Source organism: Triplophysa dalaica, chromosome 11 (assembly GCF_015846415.1).
Source record: "Triplophysa dalaica isolate WHDGS20190420 chromosome 11, ASM1584641v1, whole genome shotgun sequence".
NCBI classification, from domain to species: Eukaryota; Metazoa; Chordata; class Actinopteri; order Cypriniformes; family Nemacheilidae; genus Triplophysa; species Triplophysa dalaica.
Genome location: NC_079552.1, coordinates 7,926,888 through 7,949,644, shown reverse-complemented (window position 1 = coordinate 7,949,644; position 22,757 = coordinate 7,926,888). Strand labels below are relative to the sequence as shown.

Here is a 22,757-nt window from a genome sequence, read left to right as displayed (position 1 = left end):
TAAGCTATTTACAGACCAGTGTTTATTTCGTGTATTCCTTAAAAACATTTAAGACAAATCCATAATAGTGTAAATTAGACAAAAGCGGGCAGTTATTGTTTATTTCAGTTTACAAGCTTCGAGTAAAATACTTCTGACTTGTAACTGCATCTGTACCTCTCTCTCTCTCTCTCTCTCTCTCTCTCAGCAGGCATACCGCAGAAATTGTGTAAGGCTTGAGAGGTCAAAGTGCAGTAAAGATAATTGACAGAATGACAGCCTCGTATCCCAAAGGCAAAGTGAGTGTGATGTCAAAAAATCATAAGGAGGTTTATGACTCTACTTTAATCTCTGCTTTGTACTCTACAAAGTAAGCTATGCTAGTATAGACCATTAAAGTAATATGATTGAAAATCAAGATACACGCGTATTTGCATTTTCCTGTCAGCACTCATATCTGCCAATGTACATTTACACATTCACACTTACACAAAGCTGGTTATTTACCGTCAATCCTCACCAGTAAAATTCTCTCTCACAGGTATGAAGCACAGCTGAGGAAGCGAGGCATGGAGCTGCGTGTGCCCTTTCACCTCTCATTAGTGGGGGTGTGGGGTGGGGTTCAGGTTACAAATCCAGTTCTGTTTGCTATTCAGGGTTAAACCCCCCCTTCCTTTGAAAACCCTCAGAGGTGAGAGGTCATCGTTTTTAATAAGGCTCAGTTTGAGGGCTTCATATTTTTTTATTATAGGTTCTCTTTGCATTCCCGTTCTTGCACAGTGTGAGGTATGTGTGACATTTAAGTGCGGTTTCAATCACAAACTTTTTCTTTGCATGTTTTAAAAAAGTCTCAAATCACAGAAAAACAGGAGGTACAAGCATGTCTCTCGCTTCATCATTCATCAGCGAATTCATTGTTCAAGCTGGTTACCTGATACCTGGCCATCTCCCATGGCAACAGGGTCACCTGGGCTGTTTGGGAACAGGTGACAATGCTCCTGTTTCAATCACACAATCTGCTCCAATTATCTCTTTCTCTGTCGTCCTTTTTTTGTTCTCCTTGTAACTAAAATGCTGGAATATGCTCTATAGATTCTTCCTTTCCTTCAGTATGTGAAATGCTCATGATGTTCAACAATCAGCTAGACAGTCTGGCATCAACAATTATGTGGCTGGCTAGGCAGTGGTTTTGTGGCATCAAACTGTTTTGATGTGTTTGAAAGACGCATGTCTGTACACATTTACAAATCAGAAAGAATTTCTCTGCCTGTCTGTTTCCCTGCCTCTTTCTGGACCCCCTAACAGGAGACGACAGGGCCTCCAGAAATCGCCCTCCTGTTTATTTGAATTTAGGAGTCTGAGACAAGAGCAGCTTGCTAACAAGCTCCAGACCACCAGGCATGTGCAAACGATCACCATTGATTTTCCAGCACCCGGTCTGGCCTTTCTGTATCAGGTCTCCACTCTCTTCCCCTCCCTAACTACTTAAATCTTTATATTTGCGTGTTTCCTGTCCACTGGAATATTTAACATCCATTATAGAGTATAGAGTAGAACACAAACAAAATAAAGTGAAAACCAGGCACGCTTTTCTCACAGTCATGAACAAAGTGACTCAGGTGAGGCTACATGTAGGCCTATTAAAAATAAATATTTAATCACACACGTTTGTGCATTTTTTTTATAGAAAAATACATGTTTTGTTCAACTTTACTCATTTTGTTCATGCTAAAATAATAGTCACACGAGGCTGTTAAGTGTTCTTGATCATGTTCAACTTCACACATCCTTTTAATGTCTGATAATCCTGTTTGCAGTATATGATGCCACACAGCATTGCTATATCTGTCCAACCAATGGCTGCATAGATGTTGTCATGGAGTTAAATACTGCAGATATCACACCAGCCAAAAAAGTTGGCATTTAAGGTCGCAAACAATACCAACCTTAAAACTCACAGATGGACACACAACACTCTTGTATAAATATTTTTGCCCATTTACAACTGTGCAGTGTTTTTTTTGGGTTAAAAATATAAACAATTAGCTTAATTGTCTTTATATTGCTTTGAATTGACATTCCATTTGTTAGCAGTTTTTGCTCTTGGGAATTTGCTGGTTCACTGTAAAAACCAGATGGCGAGTTTATCACCACAGTTAATGTGGTGGAGCGATACATAACAGCCGGTTCTATGCTTATATGTTAAACCGTTGGAAATGTCTTTCGATCATATTTGAAAACTAAGAAATACCTAACTGTTGTATAATGCAAGTCTCTGACCGGTGTCCATCAAATTACCTAAAATATTATTTAAAATAATGTAATTGTATTAGTACTGATTTGTGTTTCTGTAATGGCTTCCTATTGTTCATAATTCAATGTTACAGTATGCGTAAAAAAACTGTTTGTGCGTAAGTGTTTGTTTGTGTGTGTGTGAATGTGACCTTTAACGTTCAGATGACACTGCAGAGCTGTAGAACATGGATTTCACATGACCAGACGCCCACCTGTCTGCTAAACTCAACTCTTCTTGGCAGAAACTAGCAGGTGACACCCATAAAATACACATATGTCCACACTCCCCACAGTGAGAGAGAGAGAGAGAGAGAGAGAGAGAGAGAGGAAGAGACAGAAAGAAAATGACATCTCTCTGACTTTGACGCTACATTTAGTATATGTAGTTCCAAAATTCACGTAAACACTTTTCAAAGAAACTAGAGCACGGAGAGACATGAAGAAATGCAAATTAAGAATTATCCACAACTAGAGTAGATCTTAAAAGGGTACCTCTGTGTAGAGATAAAAAGAGAAACAAACACTGTGGAAAAATGTTTCTTCCAAATTTGACTTTGCATAGATCATCCAAACCAAACTGGTTGCGCTATTAAATCTGGTGACAGGCTCACCAAAATAATTTAATACTTACATTAAAAACAAAACATTCATAGCCATAAAACAATCAAACTCGATCAACGTTCAAAAATAGTGTAACAGAACATTTTACCTCCTAGTAACAAGTTCATAGGTCATTCATCTCTTCTTCTATATGAACTGTTTTTAATTTAGTCAGTTGTTTTTCCCCTTCTTCCTCCATTACTCCTACCATCTCGCCTGTGACCTTCTCCCTCTCTGAATCCGCATACAGGAAGTCTCCATTTAGGCTCGAGGTCAAATGACCTCTGAACTCACCGGTAATGTCTGTTTGGGTGAGTAAGGGTGTGCTCACTGTGAGAGTGGTGTACCCTTGCTGGGTCGTTGTCACAGTGGTATTAAGTGAGGTTGCGGAATTGTGGGTGGGGTCAGGGGTGTTCGTGTATCCCAGGTGACCAGTCTGCTCCAGGTGAAGCACGGGATGATAAATGTACCCTTCAGCACTCTCCAGCGGTTCCTTCTTTACAGCGGACAGCATGTGTGCGGCAGCCAGGTCGTAGAGTGCTGGGCTGGGCTCGAGTGAGGTCAGTCGCAGCCTATCGTGCTCCTGGAGGTGGCACAGAGATGTTAAAGCTGAAGAGCTGAGAGTGCCATCACCTGATGACAAAAGAGAAAATAATGCTCTTTAATTCTCATAACACAAACACAACAGCCTGCGGTTCTCTGATTTAGCTCACAGGAACGATATCCTCCTTAACAATGTAACATCAGTTACTCACCTTGTGTAACTGATGATGGAGACGATGGTAGTCGCAAAGGAGGAATTACCAGCTTATCTGAAACCACCCCCATGCTGTAACCGTCGAGCTGCAAAGTTCCATCAGACACCGCAGCACTATACGCCAAGCTAATCGATGCATCCCTATCCCGTGCTGAAACGTCCGGGCTCACATTCTCCACTTTCACCTCTGTTTCCATCCCATTTACGCTGCAGTGAAATGAGGGGTATGACGAAGCAGCATCTGTCGCCCCTGACAACAAAGTTTCTCCTTTATCCTGCTCTGCACTGTTCATCTCCACACCTGCAGCAGACCTGCAAGCCAGAGGCTGGAGTCCAACATTCATGCCACTGAAGAGCAAATGTCCTGTGGAAGACAGGAAGGCCGGGGTGCCGTTGTGGTAAATGGAGGTGGGTGTGTTCACAGAGACTCCGTTAAAGATGACAGCAGGTGGGGAGATGGAGTTCCTGCTGTCTCCAACCTGCTGGATGATGACCCCGGCCTCCAGAGCTCCAGAGCAGAGAGGCACTGATGCATTACCCATGGTCCCATCGGCACAGGTCAACATCGGACACGGGGACAAAGACTCCTGACCTTTACTGCTCTCATCCTCTGTACTATGATTTCCATCTGACTCACTACGAGAGGGAGATATAGATCATTATTCACTGATACATTATAACGTATATTATTTTTTTCTTCCATCATAATGCATGAAGTCTCATACTTACAAGTTACTCAAAGGAATAGTTCACTCACAAATGAATAAATTCCTCTAATTTTCTCACCCTCATGCCAACACAAAGGTTTTTTAATACTTTCTATACATATATACTGTATGTTCCAAAATGTTAGTAAAAGTGACTGCCAGGGTTTAAAAAGGTTCTCTGAAGCTAAATGAAAACATTAACATTTTAAATGTGTTGCCATATTTCAATTAAACGCTTGGAACGTTTGTTTGGTTTCGATTTTGACAAATATTATCAAAATATTCATAGTTTTCTCACACAAACCTAATGTTTCAGAAAAAAAGTTGTCACCGAAGTTGTTTGGATTTCATCATTGTGAAAGATGTTGTTTAAGGTGGAGCTTCATCATATTAACTGATTTACTTCAAGTTATGTTACATAAGACAATTATTTTAAACAAAAAACAAAGTCATATCCATGATGACATGAGAATATTATGAGAGATGTTTAGGTGAACTAATCCTTCCCTTTATTTATTTGTATTATCTTGCACCACTTTATTGATTCTAGTATTCTAGTTAATACTATTGTCTTAATAATTAGCTATTGGAAGTGTATGTTTTAAAATAAACACATTGTTAAACGTTTATCCTCATCAAATCCATTCAGATTTACCAGTTACCAAAGATTAAATAAAACCATCAATTTAAATAAAATTAAGAGCATGTTTTCAAGCCTTTTTTCTTCATAATTTGTTCCAATGGGGTGATGTTAAATTTGAAATTGTTCATAAAATGTGAAAAGATTGGTCAACAAAGGACTCGTTGAAAAACCTTAACCGCTTTAATGTGCATGCGTTCAGGATGATGCAGCTGTATGAAGATAGAGACGGGTGTGCGCAGAGACAAATGGGGAGGTGAGTGTCCACTAAACACCGCGGGACCCCCCACAGCCTTAATTTGTGTCAACAGTAATCCTGTCTTTACTACAGACTCTTTCCAGGCACGCACACACCATTTGGCGCAATAAGTACTATGGCGACACAAATTCGGGATCACAGCGTGATTGAACAAATGGTCAGCTTTATTTCCGAAGTGTCCTCAGCCAAACGGGAACGGGTCACAAGTGAGGTTAATTTCACCTGGTATTTTAGAGTCGGTACAGTCCAATACAGCGCATTCCATCCAGTGATGAGGATCAGCTGTGACGATATTTCACAGTAACTTCAGCTGTTCAAACATAAATTCGTGTAGTTGAGAGGGAGAAAACAGCGCGCATCATGAATGACTGGAGCAGCTGCGCGACTCTGACTCCAGTGTGTCTAAACAATGTAATCTTAATAAAGACTCAGCATAATGTTATCATTTAGGGTTTTTTAGTGTCATTATGTGTGCTGACAGACGCATCAACGTGTGACATCAGCTTTCTGTGAATGGAAAGTTGTATGTATGTGTGTGTGTTTGAGGTAGGTCACCTCCGCCAGGTGTGCCTGAGCTTTGTTCACAAAAGAGAAACGCATTAAAGTAAATCCTGTATGCCCAGTCTGTATGTGTGTTTTTAAGTGTGTGTTAAAACAGAGTGCTGAAGATGAGGTTTTCCTATTCCCTCAAGCTATAAGAAATGTAAATAGTTCAGAGTGATTTATATGGTGAGACAAACCTTACGCGTCAATGGAGCCCAAGTACTCACTCAAAATAAACACACACACAAATAAATAGGAGATAGTGACTCGCGCGATATATCTATTCTATACACACATTTTATACGTTGAAAGTAGACTTTTAAAATAGTTTAAGAGTGTTTTAAGAGTGTTTTTTTGTATGATGAAAGGTAATTAGGCAAAAAACAAATGTTCAATGCATAATGATCGAAAGGGCACCATTTCTAAAAAAAAAACCGTATAAATGGTCATCAAATCTATTTAGAACCAATGTGCTAGCAGACAGATGAAGAAGCTGCCAGGTTGTAAATATGCGCGTCACGCAGCCAATATTTTGTGTCTACCTAAAAGATCTGAGAGTAAACCCTGATCTTAAAAGTAACATTATTTCATTGTTAATCTATCTCAAAACGAATGTTTTGTGAACTTGAAAACTTTGCTCACCTCTTGCACTGCGCCTCGGAGGGGTTTCTGTCTCTCTGCCTCCTGTTTTTGAACCAGTTGCTGACCTGTGTCAGGGAAAGTCCCGTGATCTTGGCCAGATTCCTCTTCTCGGCTGGGGACGGGTACCGGTTCTGCTTATACAGGTCCTTCAGCGCGTTCCTGGAGCGCTCTTTGAAGCAGTACACCGTCTCCTCTCCATCCCAGATGGTCCGGGGCAGGGGATACTTCCGTCGCAGGCGATATTTATCCACTGCGCCCAGCGGTCTACCGCGGGCCTTCTCCGCCTCTGTGTACCGGGCTTTGTACCATAAATCCTGCAGGACAGAGTGGCACGAAGGGTTGAAGCTGTGGCTCTCCAAGATACTGTAAAGCTCTTGGTAGCGCGCCTGATGGAAAGCCACCAGCGCCTGTGCGCGGAGGATACTCTCGTTACCGCGCAGTAAGTCGCTCTGGGGTAGAGACCACAGAAACCGGGCGAGCCGATCCACGTTGCCTCCTTGCTGAAGCGCCTCACAGACACAAGCAACCTGCTCCGGTGAGAAAGCCAAAGAGGTAGGAGCAGCTGTGGGTGAACAGTGCGCGGTCAAAGAGTCCATACTGGGCATCTTGCGATCCGATGGAGAGGGCTGCTGCTGCCCCAAAAGCATCACAGTGGACGCCGGAGAGTCTAGACTCAGGAGTTTGACTTGCTCCTGACCAAGAGGTTCCGTGCACTTCACATTTTCCTGTTTGATGTCGCCTGCCACTGTCACTTCACTACAGGAAACAGACATTGTTTTTTTTCTTCACCTCAGATTCCTTTAGTCTATCACCCCGCCTCGTTTTTGCCAAAGCTGATCAGGTTACCCGTGCGCCATGCGAGTGATATCGGGTGTCTCTGTAAGAGGATAGCTTTCGCCTTTCGCTCCTGTGTGTGTGACTTCTTCTAAGCCCGAGTTTGGGGGTGACACACGATTGGCTAAACGAAGATTCAGAGGGGGCGGGCGAGCGCGTTATATTAAAATTAATCTGTCACTCAAGCGTGACGCTTTACCGCGGCTCACCTGCGCTAGGTGAGCCCACATTCGAGTCTTTTGTGAGCTGCTGTATGTTTACTCTGGGCTCAACAGATTAAGACTGTTCATTCAGGTACTCCAAACGACACAAAAATATTGAAAACGACAAGCCCTACCCTTCAGCTGTTCTTCTGCACTGAAGCTGGAGGTGTGTAATGACCTTACAAAATGTGTCTCTCATTACAAAATGTATCGTATATAATGTAAATGTTAACTTATGGGTGTGCAGTAATGTATATATATATATATATATATATATATATATATATATATACAATACAAATATTAATCTTATTTTAACAATATTATACATCAAATTGAATTTATTTTAAATAAATTAATTCTATATGTAATTCATATAAATTATAAAACAAATATATAAATTGTTTATCAAAAAGCACTGGCTGTCTCAAGTTGGGATAGGAACGATATCTTACACCTGTTTGTTTCCTACAGGACACTTTTGAATGTAGCACCGCGGCATACATAGTCTGTAAAAGTGTTAAAGCCGAACCCTTGGTTTGATTATTGTATTTTAAGACGGACTCTTACAGATATTAATAATAATGGATGATCAAGGATGCCCGAGATGCAAGACGACCAAATACAGGAATCCATCTCTGAAGCTAATGGTCAATGTGTGTGGACACACGCTGTAAGTAAATTCGATCTCGTTTTTTAAAACTAACGTTACTTTTAATACTAAATTCAGGTGTGTACACAGAACAAGTGTTTATATGACATGTACATAAATCACTACTACTGCTAACATCTTCGTATGTGAAAAGGTTGTCACGCAGGTAAGGTTACAAAACGTTACCATGGTAAATTAACTATATTTTCGCAGATGATAATAGAAGTCTTACCACAGTTATTGTCGCTACTATAAAACCAAAATTAAGGATTATGTGAACTCTTCCAAACGGTTTTTGTGTCATGTTAATACCATTGTTGTAAGGTGGTTTTGTAAGACCAAACACAAGCAACCTCATGGGCCAATACTGTAGCTTTTCATTTAGTGCACGTGAGCAGTCTGATCTGTATTTTCAAAAGTTTAATAGACAGGTGTGTGTCTGGAAGATGTCTTATTTCATCCAGACATAGAGAAATTGTAACATGTGGAGCTCATGGGTCTAAAGTTATGTGACTCCTTGTTCTCCAGTGCCCTTGACTTGCAGAGAATGTAAGGACACACAGGGGACTGCAGTGCTGACCTGGGACCATATGAATATATTACACACCGATGACACACAGCTGGAGACAGTCCAACACGCATATCTCCCAGTCACTCTATTAGAGCTTACCTTTATGCAAAAAATCTCAAATGAAAGCGGCCTATGATTAAATGCAGTTGATGGAATGGGAGGGTGTGTGTATGTGTGTTTGAGAGAGAGAGAGAGAGAGAGAGAGAGACACAGAGACACACCTTTAAAGCTAGATGCTGACTGTGTCCCTGTGACCTGCAGAACTGAAGAGAGGACACAAGTAAATGTGTGTGTAAGATAGTTGATGAGAAGAAAACAGGTAGCTATTTGTGTGCGTGTCTGAAATGCAGGGGTTTGCAGATTTGGTGTGTGTATGATGGAGTAAGTTTTGCTGATTTAGAGGAGTTTAGTAACCTTTCAGGATGCTGACAAACACCGAATGGGGTTGGAGAGCAAGCGGGATGTGTCTAGCGTCTGTTTACCTGAGAATCTGTGTGCCTGCATGTGAGGTTTGCATGTATTTGTTCAGGTCATGGGGCAGGGAAAACTGTTGTTTAACATCTAAAGTTGAGATATAAAAGTGTAAGAAATCATGATTATGTATCTTATTTTTTCCGAACGTTTCAGAAACAATATATTTTCAATTTTCATTAAACGTTAAAACACAAACTGTTTACAGGAAATAATTGATTCCATTTTTTAAAGGAAGAATTGAAAGCAAACAGAAAGCTGCTCAGTGGAAAATGAAATGCTGTTTATTGTATTTTAGTTAAAAACATGCATAAACCCCACGCTAGATTGAATATTGCTCTGAATGACGCACACCCACGCACATAATGTTTTGTCAGCCCTTAATGTTCATGTCTGGTTTGCTTCAAACCTGAGCTCCCGTCATCACCCTACTATGATTGAATAAAACCACCACAGACCCACACACACATCAGACCTCTGTTATATCCATTAGTCTAACTTATTGCTCCGTTTGGAAAGTTTCTGGATCCAAATTTCACTCTCTGAAGCAGAGAGATGATTGAAATGTGAGTTTGCATGGAATGGCTTCTGAAGGTTTTTCCAGCAGATTTTACATTTCATTACTATTTATTTTCGTACTCTTTATGCAGAACTTCTGCCAGTATTAACAGTCCAGAAGTAACACATGCGTGTGTGTGTGTTTCAGGTGTGAGAGCTGTGTGGACATGCTGTTTGTTCGTGGCTCAGGTAGCTGTGTGCAGTGTAACACTCCTCTCAGAAAGAGTAATTTCCGTGTGCAGCTTTTTGAAGATCCAGCCATCGATAAAGAGGTGGAGATTCGCAAGAAGGTTCTTAAAATGTATGTGAGTGTATTACCATGTGTACATCCAAAGAAGTGATCTATAAAGATATGTCTTGAAACATGTTTTTTTCTTCATTTATTAGTTATAATAAGAGGGAATTTGATTTCCCCACTCTGAAAGAATATAATGACTACCTAGAGCAAATGGAAGACATTGGTGAGATTCTTTTATCAATTAATTAATTTCTTTATTACTATTTTTTTTCAGAGTTTTTTTCAGAGTTTTTATCTTTGTCTATGTGTGTGTCCAGTGTACAACTTGACTAATAACTCAGATGTTGAAAAGACAAAGCAGATGATGGAGCAGTACCAGCGAGAGAACCGGGACGTTATACAGAGAAACAAAGTCAAACTGGTGAGTGTGTGTGTGTTCCTGGTCATCTGGGCAGTTTTGTTTCGGCAAATACCTGATTTGACATGTGATATCCTCGTTCAAGAGGAAATAGATTGTAACACCAATCAGGTTGACATTTTGTCGGAGTCATGACTTGTGACCAAACGGTCAGTACATGTGCTCCAGATATGTTGAACATACTGCATTGTGAATCTCTTCCCTTGGGTGATGTGGTGTAGTGGTTAAAGCCTACACTGTGTCTACACCGGATGTGGCGCGATGCGACAAAAGACTTGATCCGTTTTGTTATTTCTCCCGTGACTCCAGTAGCCTATTTCAGTTTCTCAAGCGAACGCAATTGCGAACGGACCGACGGAGACTGCAAACAGCCCTGGGAAACCCTGTGTGTCTCCTGGATTTTAAATGTGGAAATATGGTCTTGCTTTTGGCACCTTGGCTAGAAAATCAGTACATAATATCCAGTTATCAAGCTGTTCCACAATCATCTGCTCATCTGCCAAACACTCTCTTTATATTCTGTCTTTGTGATCAGCAGTATGTTTCTCATACAGTACTTTGTGCTGTGAGACGAAGTGGACTCACACGCCATCCTGGATTTTGGCCCTTGCTTGTACACACTCTAATGTTCAAAACACCTCTCAAAATGCTTGCTACGGATGCAAAAAACGCAGAAATCGAACCCGGTACAAATTATTTTATGACGGACGAAATTATAAGAGGCAGTGTGTCAATGTAATTGACACAACTTGAGTTTGTATTTATTTTTTAAGGTGCAAAAATTTCGGATGCAAATTTCGGACTTAGAATCCTGTCGTATTCTGTTATACTCTACTCTATTCTAAACGTGTGTTACACCGAAGAAGCTTGTTTAAAAAGCTACATCTTCATGAATGCAGGTGAATAATCATCATTCCATCTCCCTTTGTTAGACGCGTGAGCAGGAAGAGTTGGAGGAGATATTGTTGCTGGAGCAGCAGAATATAGAGCAGAGGAGACTGGAGACCCTTCAGGAGGAACAGAGACAACTACAGGCCAAGAGGAAAAACAAACAGGCCCTGTTGGATGAACTGGTAAACAAAAACATGCATTGAAAATATCAGAGTTTGGTTCACTGGTTGTTCTTTTTCCCAGATTTTTAGCAGACATCTGACAGATGTACCTGAGCTATCGTAGTAGTTTCTTTGTTATTCCAACTGAATCTGTCTGTTCATAAATCTGTAGAGAAATTACAGTGGGACAAAATCTGATCTTGTTGGTTGTGTGACCCCCAAATCATCCTGTAGTCTTATATCCTGATCTGAATGTTGTGTGTGCGTACAGGAGAGCTCTCAGTTACCTGCGGCCTTGCTCTTGGCAAAACATAAAGATCGAGCCTCTCAACTGGAGACTCAGATAGAAAAACAGAAGCAGAACGTCAAACCGACAAACATCTTCTCTACTGGAATAATGATGGTGAGCGATCGTCACATGTACACACAGCAACATCTCATCTGTTTATGGACGTTGAAACCGTTTTCTGTGATAATAATGTGCTCAGTACACACAGACGCTCATGTTTCTAGTGTTTGAATATGTGGTGGGAGTTTGTGCGTGTCTGTGTTTATATAATTTTGTAGTGTGTGTGTTGCAAAACAGGCCTAACTGGTTTGTTCTTTAAAACCCTTCAGCGGTCACTTTAAAGGACACAGACCTGAATCAACATGTCGAATGTGCTGCAAAAGAGGAAGTGTGTGTGCCATTTGAGAGTAAAAACAGTGAAAGAAGCACATAACGTGTACACCTGTTTCAGGAATTGTGTGTGTGTTTGGCACAGTGAGGATAGCACTGAGGAAGAAGTATTTGTTGGCTTGGATTCCTTAACTCTATTACAATCTAGGAGTTATATTTAACACACACACAGCTAAGCAAAGTGTGTGTCAGTGTGGCTTTTAGAGAACTAGTAGAACAGTAGGTTGAGTCCTCAGTATGTAAGGGGCATTGAAAGGACACAGGCTCTCACACTTGTTACGTGAGATCACTCAGTGCCAGCTGGAGGGACCACAAAACCCACATTAATCTGACTGAACCTGTATTTGTGTTCACTAGTGTTACACAGTAAATTCAGGTCCTGAATGAGTGGCTATAATTTGGTCGGTTCATTTAAATGTATTTTATTGTGGTTGGAAATATGAATGTGTGAGGGTTTTTCTTTTGCTTGAATAATACAGGAGAGGGGTGTGCGTGTGTGATGATTTTAAAATGTGCTGATCTGAGGTGTGTGTGAAGGTCAGCAGAGGTGCTGATAGACAGTTTATATTTGTTGACCTTGGAGAGTCCTGAAGACCTGCATAGTCAGTGTCCCGACACTCTTTCCCGCGTGAACAATTTTGTCATTCTCTAATAATCTTGATTTAACAGAAAATGTCATTTTCTGGGTTTTTGTTGGTTTATCTTGGGAATGTATAGCAATGCTTACCAACAAAAGAATGTTGCAGCTGATGCCGTCTAAGGCCGTGTTCACACTTGACTTGATTTTTAAATATGTGATTGGTTATTGCAAAGAGCCTCTCTGTTTATAATTTAAATAGAATTCCGTTACGTTGCCTATAAAGCCTTCGTGCACAAATGCTATTTTTGAACATTGCCGGCTACTATTTGTTACCATAAAGCTGCGCAATTAACTTTTTCTTGTCGAAAATGAAGTCAAATGTGAACAAGGCCTTATATCTCTCTTTAGTTTTACAGTGTTGTTTCCCTACTTAAAGGATCCTATTTTGCCTATTTTTCAAAAGTCTTTATTATGTTTATGATGTGCTAAACAATGGCTATTCATGTTTCGAATTTCAAAAATTCTTTATATATTACATATTTCACATGTGTTTAACACTGTCATCTTGATAAAAAAACAGGCTGTTCAGATCCTGGTTCTATGAAGTCCCTCCTTCCGAAACGCTCTGATTGGTCAAGCTGAGCCAGTCTTTTGTGATTGGTCTACCGCTTAGATTTTGTTTTGAGATGTCCCTCCTGTGTTTCAGGGGACGGAGTCAATGAAAATTTTGGGATTCATGATGTCACTAACCCAGAAAAGTTTGATGTAGTCACCACGAGCCGGTCATTGTAGTTTTCAAAAAGGGTTTTTGTTGAAGAAAATATCTTTCTTTTCTATGTACTTTGAGCAATGCGTCTTGGCAGATGTAGTTTATGCACAAACAGCTATACTACTTACTAACTAAATTAAAAGAAGTGAAATTCCCTCGGATGAGCATATAGCCAGTTATAATTTATTTTTTACATATCACTTCAGTCCTTCTGAAACATTGTATCTCCATAATTCGGTAATTATTACTTTCTGCCATAAATCATACTTATTGGTCATCATTTTGTTTGTCACTGGGTTTGCGTATATTTAACCAATAAAAATATTAAAAAGTGCCCCTGTGAACTTCAATAACAAAGAATTAATCTTTTTAAAAGTACAGTGTCTTTTTCCATTTCCTGAAAAACAGCAAATTAGGATATCCGAGGAAGAACGGCAATATAGAAGTCTTAAAACTATAGTACTATAGCAAAACTGCATAATTGTATTTAAGCCTGTTTAAGGGTCAGAGAGACTGTGGAAAATTTATATAAAACTAAAGTCATTTTTGTAAGATTAATCTTGAGTTTTTGTGGATTTATTAAAGTGGATTTCAATCAAAATCCACAGATGTATAGAATATGGTCCCTTCAAAATACAGAAACTTTTTTGGTCTTTTTCCCAAAAACTAGAAAAAGACCTTGAAAAACATATTTTATAACAAAATCTCTCAAGCTTATTCATGCATTCTTGTCATAGATTTTTTGATTGTGTTAATTTGACGTTTTTGTAAATTTCTTTACCTTTAAGACTAAAGTGGATTAAATGTAATGCTTTTTTACATTTAAGTATCTTTACTCAAAAAAAATATTTAAAGTGTAATATTAATAAATCCACAAGTATTTATTTAATTAAGTGGAGTAAAAACTATGATATCCGTGTTATAATGTACTAAAGTAAAATTCTTAAAAATAAAAAACACTCTGATAAAGTATAGATATTTGTACTTAAATATGTACTCGAGAGTAAATATATTTAATTACTGTACACCTCTGATTCTTAATAGCTGGATGTTGGCAAGAAGCGAGTTAAATATACCTTACAAATGAAACTTGATGTTAGACGGTCTGTTGAGAAAAAAATGATTGGTGTGCAAAAGGAACAAATAAATGAGCCTTTGCATTGTAGAGCCATAACTTCTGTGTGCCAGGTGAAATGTAGTGTGGTTCCCAAGACATCGGTTCTAAATACAGAACCAGGGGAGACGGTTTATTTAAAAAATGTAAAATTTTAGTTCATGTCGTAAAAAGATGTTTACTATGTGTTAATGTTAAACATATGGAGCGATTCGCTGGCCAGGCAGGGGTGAGGTTAAACTGGCGGACGGTAATGATTGTCGAACCACAGCAGATATGATTGATTTGAACACAAGGCCCGTTAAACAGTGTGTAACTGGTTGGAGTGTAACTCTGAACGCACAGAGAACCATAGGGAAGGAGGGGTTCAGCTTAGGGATTTCCTTCCTTCTCCACCCCCGCGCTGTAATGAAGATGGATCGAGCTGGCAGCTCCGTTTCGGGGCGCTGGAGAGGGAATATGTATCTATAGTTCTATAGTCATTCAAGATGCACAGAATCAGCAGCATTTCTCTGAACACTCTCAACAACTTAAACTGATGTCAAGAGCAAGATGTTTATATTCGAGTTGGTAAAGATGGAGCAGTGGTTTATAATCTAGTGTGGGTATGTGCATAGGCTACTGGTGATTTGACAAGTTTTCCATTAGTTTTAGGATGTTGACAGGATAATCTCTGGAATATATAAAGAATGTTGTGTGCGAGATAGTTTGGGTTGTTCATCTTGAAAGAGAGAATTGAGGTACTTGAAATTATTTAAAACTTTCATGTGTACATAAACGGTTGCTTAAATTGAATTGGAAATGTGCGTTTGTAGGATTATAAATCTCCATCCGTACAGGTACTTGCAAATAAACAACAGTAAAAAAAGTTTGAGTGTAATATTATTATTAATAGTAATATATAGTAATAGTACTTTCCTTCAATGTTAAAATACAAATATTTTGACCCCCACAGATGAGCTAGATACATGAAATATTTTTATCTTGAATGTAAGTTGCTTTGGAAAAAAGCAACTTACGTGTCTGTCAAATGTATAAATGTAAAGTAAATTAACGCGTGGGAAAGGGTAAAACCATGACAGTTTCCGAAGGTCTTGTTATTCTGTGGAAGACACAATGACCAGGACTCAAATGTGCAAACTGTCAAATAATTCAGTTTTGTTTGGCCCAAAATTAATAATGTTGATGCAATATACAGTTTCATGGCCAGTAAATTTCCTTTTCATCCACCGTTGTAAAAAATGTAATTTTGCACCCTAGTTTTATCAGATTGGGTTGTTCTATTGCCGTCAGTTAACAGATTGTAAGACGTCTTTTTCAAACACTATTTTTCATTCTGTCCGTTTTGTATTTTTTTCCCACTTTTTTATTGCAGTTTTGGACTTTATTCTTCTTTGCTGTTTGGTTGCCATTTAAATGCATACAGTACAGTAGGCCAAAGTAAAGACAATGTCTCCCATGGAAATTCCCACTACAAACACACACACACACTCCTTCCTTGCTGTGGTTTCTGTCTGTCTCCAGTAAGTTCAGTCTCCCCTGTGTGTGTGTTGCCTTTGTATGTGCGTTGGCAGCAAGCTGTGTTGTCATACGTCTTTAGATCCCCTGCTTGGATCTGGAGGGGTTTGTGTGTTGGCGCTCATGCATCCGTGTGTGCGACTTGATCTCAATGTCTGTGCGCGTTGTTTAAATGAGGTCATCCGCATTAACTGTTCCGTTTAAACTAGCAGTGAGTGTTTGTTACATATGCCCACTTCATTTGTGTTCAATGACACAAAACTGAGAGTTGTTTACAAATATATCAGCAACGTTATAATGACAATTGCTTTTTTTTCATCTATTGTGAAACACAGACAAACAGATAATAAACATGATTGAAGTGATGGAGGTCCAATGCAGATCTCTCACTGTCTCTCTGTCTTTCTCACTGTCTCTCTGTCTTTCTCATTGTCTCAGGGTCAGACGGTGTCTTTGGCTCCTGTGACTCGTGTGGAAGAGGTGTTGTACGTCTATCAGCCTATTCACATCGATACATACGGCCCCCCCATTCCAGAACTGGAACAGCTGGGCCGACTGGGGTAAGAAACACTAAAAACCTAAATTTAAGGCTATTGGATGACAAAACTATATTTTGCAAACAAAGCATAACATGGAATTTCAAATTTGATCCAGATAGAAATAGTCTAAAACTGTGAATATTATATTAGAAGAAACCATATACATTTCATGCGTGTATTGTCCGTAGCTTTTAGAAAGGGAAGCATGGGAGTATCATGTCTTTACCCTCTGCCCTGATGGTGAGTGTGTGTTTGACAGAGATAAATGACCTTTTATTTAGACAAATAAACCACATCTCCCATGGTGCCCTGCTCCCAGGGTAAACAGGAAGTTTGCTGACATATGTGCTATGCTTGCAGTTTCATACTCTAAAAGGGATAGTTCACCCAAAAATGAATATTCTGTCATGAATTGCTCACTCTTGAGTTGTTTCAAACCTGTTTAAATTTCTTTGTGGTTAAAAACAGAGAACGATATTTGGAGGAACCAAACCGAACAGTCCTTGGAACACCATTCACTTAGTATGAACAATTACAATGGTAGCCGAAAGTGTCCCAGAACATTCTTCAAAATATCTTCTTTTGTGTTCAACAGAACAAATATAGTCAATGTGTTGTGATGTTATAAGCATTCTTTCATATACCTTTCCCTGTATTCATCAGAAAAAAAACATTTACACAGATTTGAACAACTCAAAGGAAAGTGAATGATATTCCCTCGGAAAAGAGAATATATATTTTTGGCTGAACTACCCCTTAAACTTGAATTTCTCCTTAAGACACAGAAACACACATGCACGGATCTTTGAGGGTGGAGAAGATTGAATCTTTATTAACAAAATATTGACATTAAATTAGAAACATAACATGATCTGGCCTTTGAGGCTCATATTTTGCCTATTTGCCTATAATAACATTTCTGGGCTCTCAAGAATAAGCCATATCTGTACACATGCACAAAATTATAGATTTTTGTCAATAATTATAGATTTTAACTTGTACTACACACACACACAAACATACTGCATGTTTTTCAGGGTTTCATATACAGCTAATTGTCATTGTGAAAGACGTGAGTGTAAATATCACCCTTGCACACCCTAACTGAAAACATTGGATGTTTAAAATGATTTTCTATAGGTTTATTTTATTTAACATGCTTTTGGAGATAGATGCTGCCAGAGTGTAGATATCTATACACACACACACACACACACACACACACCTACACGCACACACACACACACTGAAATCTTTAGCATTCTTATGATGTGGTTTGGGTTGAAAAGCAGAGTATAGGAGGAGAACAGCATTTGGTTTATGAAAAGAAAGGACGGGGTGGATCTCCGTCTCTTTGTTTTTTTTCCTCCTTCATTCTGGGATCTTTTTACTCTTCTGTATTTTTCATCAAAGAGTTTGACCAGCTTCAGTCTTTTTTGAACTGGAGAGCTACAGTGTGCGGAAGAGTCTCTAAGTGTTTGTGTGTATTTGTGTGTGTGAGGTTGACAGAGAGATTGATTGTTTTTTACTATTTGTCTTAGTGTGTTTTGACAGTGAGTTAGTGGAGATTTATGTTGGAACGGTTCGTGTTTTTGGAGGGTCGTGTATGTATTCACTTCCTTCTCACCCTTGGGGCCAACCTCTCTCTCTCTCTCGCGCGCTCTCTCTCTCTCGCTCTCTCACACTGTTCTGTACCTGAATAAATACAGATTGGGTGGGGCATTTTATTAAAGACAGCTGTGTGTGTGTGTGTGTGTCTTGAAAGGAGGTGATTGGGTTGAAATTTTCTCTTTTCCACATAGAACCGTCGGTGTGTGCTCAGTTGTGTGTGTTCAGTTGTGTGTGTTTGTGAGGGATATATGTAAAAAAAGAGATTTACACTCTCCAATTTAGAAATTTCTCGTTTCGTTTTCACACTTTTTGGGTGATCAGTACATAAATGTGTCGCCATGCACTTCCCCCCAACTCCCCCCCCCGTTTACACTTTTCATTGTTGGACTGTACAAGTCCTTTGATGAATTAATAATCTTGACATCAAACACTTTGAAGACACAAATTTACTCTGTGTTGAGTGATGTTGAATGAGTTTAAGGACATGTTTTCGATGTGTTGGGAAATTAAAGAAGCATTAGTTTTGGTCATGACACAGCTTGTGTGTGTGTGTGTGTGTGTGTTTATATTTTAACTTGATGCTTTGTAAAATGTTTTGAATAAAGTCAAATGCAGTGAGCGAGATTTCCCACAACCTAAGCCTGATGATTTTTGTTTTGGTTTCAAAATGTTTATCACCATCAAATTTTTAGTGAAAATTGAGGAATAATCTTATAGTGGATGGTATTCACTGGCTTTTTGGCATAGTCTCTCGTTTTTGCTTTAATGGTATCAAATGCTTGTTAATGCATCTTATCATTTCTTTTGGGAATGTCTTAAAGATCACTTTGCATATTTCAAAGGAATTAGAAACTCTTTATTTACTGTAAAAGAACAATAGCTCATGTGACTTCACAGATTTGCTTACATTTGGTTAGAGATCCGACAAAATTTCAAGTTTGAACGTTTATTAGTTTTTATGCATTTATTTTGCGTCTGGTGGCATGATTGCTCTTTATAAGCATTAGAAACACTGATGTCATTTATTGCGTCATTTTAGGTTTAGTCTTCTCCTTTAGGTTTCTCTCATTCTTGTTTGGGGGCGGTTGCAGAGGGCTAATTTTTCATAACTGTGGCAATGTTTAGGCTACAATGTCTAGAAAAACACACTTTGCCATACAGGAAGTCATTCTGTGCCAGGCAGGAAGTAATCCATCAGCAGGTCAGTTGAGGGAGTGTGAGTGTGGAAAGGGTCAGTAGCTTTATTGTGTTTTTCACCATAAATCTGTTGGGTAATTATTTAAAACATACTTTATCAAAGCAATTCAAGAGATTTTTCTAGTTGCCTATGATATAAAAGGTTTCAGTTATTAAGTGTATAAATAACAAACCCCATAATGTTGGCAAAGCGATTCTTGTTTTTAAACAACATTATGTTAAGTGCTGATTCTGAGATGGTTGGATAAAGGGATACACACACTAACATAATGCATCTGAAAGAGGTCAAGTACTGTTGACATTAAACTGTGAGTACTCTCTCTCTCCCTCTCCCTCCTTCCTGTCCGTGTTTGAGGTGAATGTTTTTAAAACTGCATTTTGATTCGAAGGGTAAGGGATAGATTGAAAATTTGCATATGCAAACCAGCTTAAAAAAAAGATTCTGGTCTGGGCATCAAGAATACATTTGGCTTGCAAATAGTTCACTGTTTCTGTACATAGAAGAAAGAGTTTTAAATTGTACCTTCGGGGTGCAGAATGGAAAATGAATGGACGTACTAAAGTTGTTTCTCCTGCGTCTCTCTAAATTTGTGAATTTGAGTGAATTTTGCATTTTGCACTGCTGTGGATTTTCCTTTTGAGCAAGGAATGTTCACACACAGCCCCCGGTGTTTTTGTGTAGTGTTTTAGTTTGCCTTGTTCAGACTGCACGTGTCTGTGGTGTTGTCGTTTCCCTTGACAACTGAAGTCGCACAAGCGATGTGATAAACCTTAGCCTCTTCATACACTACAGACACACGCTGCCTCTATAAACAGCAGTATATCTGTGGACCAGTAGGTTTTAATGATGCGTTATGTCCTGGTGGATCCCAAGCTGCCTCATGGCTCCTGCGTAGATGAGTTTGCTCCTTGACCTCTGATGAGAATATTTGTGTCATGGATGAGTTGTAGTTTGATATATGTGTGTGACATAGCAATGCAGGCAACCAGATCTGCTTGTGGAATCTGTGTATGTGTGTGAGGGAGACTGACGGCTAGCACTGACCCTGTTAAAATGACAGATTGTTCAACAGCTGCCCGTGTATCACTTGCGAGTTTCTTCAATTTTCGTCCTAAGGGAAACATTTCTAAGTTGAATTGTGGGCTTAAATGAGAGTAACGGGTAAACTCAGCAACTTTTGATATTACTAGAAGTTTTTGTTTTTTTAAACTTCAAATTTTAATAAACAGCTGCAGAAAAAATTAAGAGACTATTTCAGAGACATTTTTTTCTGGCTTTAAATGAAATATTATTGGGGCGTCTTTACCATAAATTATCATTTTTGTTTCATTCTGTGAACAACTAACAATATTTGAAACGAATTTCAAATAATATTATTGTTTGTATTTGCGTTTATTTGCAGAAAAGGAAGACTGGAGAAACAGGTCAAAATAACAGTAAAGATGCTCTGTATTTTTTTCAGACCTCACATACTGGAAAGAAAACAAGTTCATATTCACTTTTAAGTAACACTTTTCACAGTAATATTTGTATGTATTTAGGAAAAGTTTAGATTTTAGAAAGCTAGATTTTCTCAGTTTTAATGTGTCAATCTTTCACATTGCTGTTGGATGACTTTGTCACTCCTGAGGTTTGATTTGATTCAATCCAGACATTGGACTGAATTGGCCACAATATATCCAGAAATGTTGATTTGAGTGGTCTCATATTTTGTCCACGGCTATATATTAGGAGACACTTACAGGCAATATTAACAATGTGTGTATAGAATTAACATTCCATGAATATTATTTTTATGTTTAAGGTTCGTTATCGATCTTTAATGCTCGTTGACAGTGATTCATCTATGGAATTGGATATGTGTAAGTGTGTGGTTTGTGGATTAATGATTCAGAAGTGAAGCAGCATACTCTATGCATTAGCTCATGATCCAGCTCTACGTCAATCTCTGTTTGTTTAGAAAGTGTGTGAAGCTGAGAGCAGTTTAATTGTTTCTGATTATACCTGATACCCTCTTTCCTCTCCTTCTCTTTCTCGCTCTCTCTCCGTTCCCCTCTTTTCACTGTAGCATCAGTTTACATGTAATTCTCAGATTTCTCTTGATGAATGGCTGCTGTGGAGTCCGGCTGCTTAAGATTTTGTTTAAATGACACATTTTGGTGCTCTGTGACCTCGCAAGCATTAGGTTTTTACAGTGACAGCTTTACATGACGTTTTTATACATTTTTGTTTAATTATACTATGGATTTATTACCGAGTATGCCTTGTGTAAAATCGTGTGTATATGTATTTCCATATAAACACTCCCATATATTCACTATGGGTAAAAAAAATCAATATTTTCTTACGTTCTAATTCATATTTTTTCTAAATTTGAGAAAAACTGTTAGCTCGTCAAAACTGTGGAATAGTACAGAGGCAACTATGAGGATTATATTGTGACATAAAATAAATCTAAAAACGAATAAAAAACTAAAATAAAAGTTATATATTAGCATCTTCAATGTAATCATCTTTTGTCTAAAATTTGCAGGAATTTTCTCTTGGGATTGATTTTATCATTCCATTTTTGGGGATTTCACCCCAAAATGTCTTTTAACAGTTTTAAAGCAGTCCCCATCTATTCTGATCTCTTATTGGCTGCTCTTTTTTTCTTTAGTCAAAGTCATCCATTTCTAAGACTTTATATATATATATAAAATATTAGTTTAAAAATCCATGCACACTTATATTTTCTTAGATTTTAAATCAAATCATTGTACATGCCATGGTAAACAGGACAGCGAGTTGCTCCCTCTAGAGGATTAAATACACACCACACTTGCACACCAGTGATTTATTCCCAAGATTCTCAGTGGTCTATGTTATTCTCTAACTGTCCTCTTTCTGCCTACAGGTATTTGAATCATGTGCGCACAGCTTCTCTAATGGATCAGGCTGGTGGTTATACATCAGGGTTGGCCTGCCATCGTGCTGTCCAGGATGCATTCAGTGGCCTGTTTTTATGATATTGCTAAACTACAATCCCTTCTGGTCTGCTGTTCATCAGTCTCTGTTTATCTAAAGACACTTATTCAAGAAGAGAGAGATAGGTGGTGAATGGATGCACAAGGATTATGGAACTTTGTGAATATGACTGAATTCAGAATACACTGGCTCCAGGGGTTTACGCTGGGGACTAATGTGAACAAGCTTTAATAGTTGTACATATCTTTTTGTTGACAATTTGTCATATTTTTGTAATGCTGTTTCATTTAAATAAATGGAAAAAAAACATTTTCCTTGTGTCAGTGTATTTTGTCTCTTATAGAAATGAAATGCATCAGTACA

At 38.7% G+C, this 22,757-nt stretch overlaps 2 protein-coding genes across 2 annotated transcripts; one reads left to right on the top strand and one right to left on the bottom strand.

The window, feature by feature from the left end:
* Nucleotides 1–671: 671 nt before the first annotated feature.
* Nucleotides 672–7,204, bottom strand: six4a (SIX homeobox 4a). The gene is made up of 3 exons (XM_056760662.1): nt 6,423–7,204; nt 3,630–4,267; nt 672–3,507 (listed from the first exon to the last, which is right to left on the bottom strand). The coding sequence occupies exons 1-3, from the start codon at nt 7,193–7,195 to the stop codon at nt 2,999–3,001; spliced, it is 1,920 nt and encodes a 639-aa protein (XP_056616640.1). The 5' UTR covers nt 7,196–7,204; the 3' UTR covers nt 672–2,998.
* Nucleotides 7,205–7,490: 286 nt separating this feature from the next.
* On the top strand, nt 7,491–22,703 carry mnat1 (MNAT1 component of CDK activating kinase). The gene is made up of 9 exons (XM_056760664.1): nt 7,491–7,625; nt 7,934–8,132; nt 9,860–10,012; nt 10,099–10,172; nt 10,267–10,370; nt 11,300–11,440; nt 11,691–11,822; nt 16,518–16,639; nt 22,324–22,703. Exons 2-9 carry the CDS (start codon nt 8,044–8,046, stop codon nt 22,433–22,435), a joined length of 927 nt encoding a protein of 308 aa, XP_056616642.1. The 5' UTR covers nt 7,491–7,625; nt 7,934–8,043; the 3' UTR covers nt 22,436–22,703.
* Nucleotides 22,704–22,757: the final 54 nt, after the last annotated feature.

Coding starts and splice junctions, on each gene's coding strand:
- six4a (XM_056760662.1), bottom strand. CDS start 7,195: ATGTCTGTTTCCTGTAGTGAAGTGACAGTGGCAGGCGACATCAAACAG. Junction 4,268..6,422: donor TCCGAGGCGCAGTGCAAGAG/GTGAGCAAAGTT, acceptor TCCCTCTCGTAG/TGAGTCAGATGGAAATCATA. Junction 3,508..3,629: donor TCCATCATCAGTTACACAAG/GTGAGTAACTGA, acceptor TTTTGTCATCAG/GTGATGGCACTCTCAGCTCT.
- mnat1 (XM_056760664.1), top strand. CDS start 8,044: ATGGATGATCAAGGATGCCCGAGATGCAAGACGACCAAATACAGGAAT. Junction 8,133..9,859: donor AATGTGTGTGGACACACGCT/GTAAGTAAATTC, acceptor TGTGTGTTTCAG/GTGTGAGAGCTGTGTGGACA. Junction 10,173..10,266: donor AGAGCAAATGGAAGACATTG/GTGAGATTCTTT, acceptor GTGTGTGTCCAG/TGTACAACTTGACTAATAAC.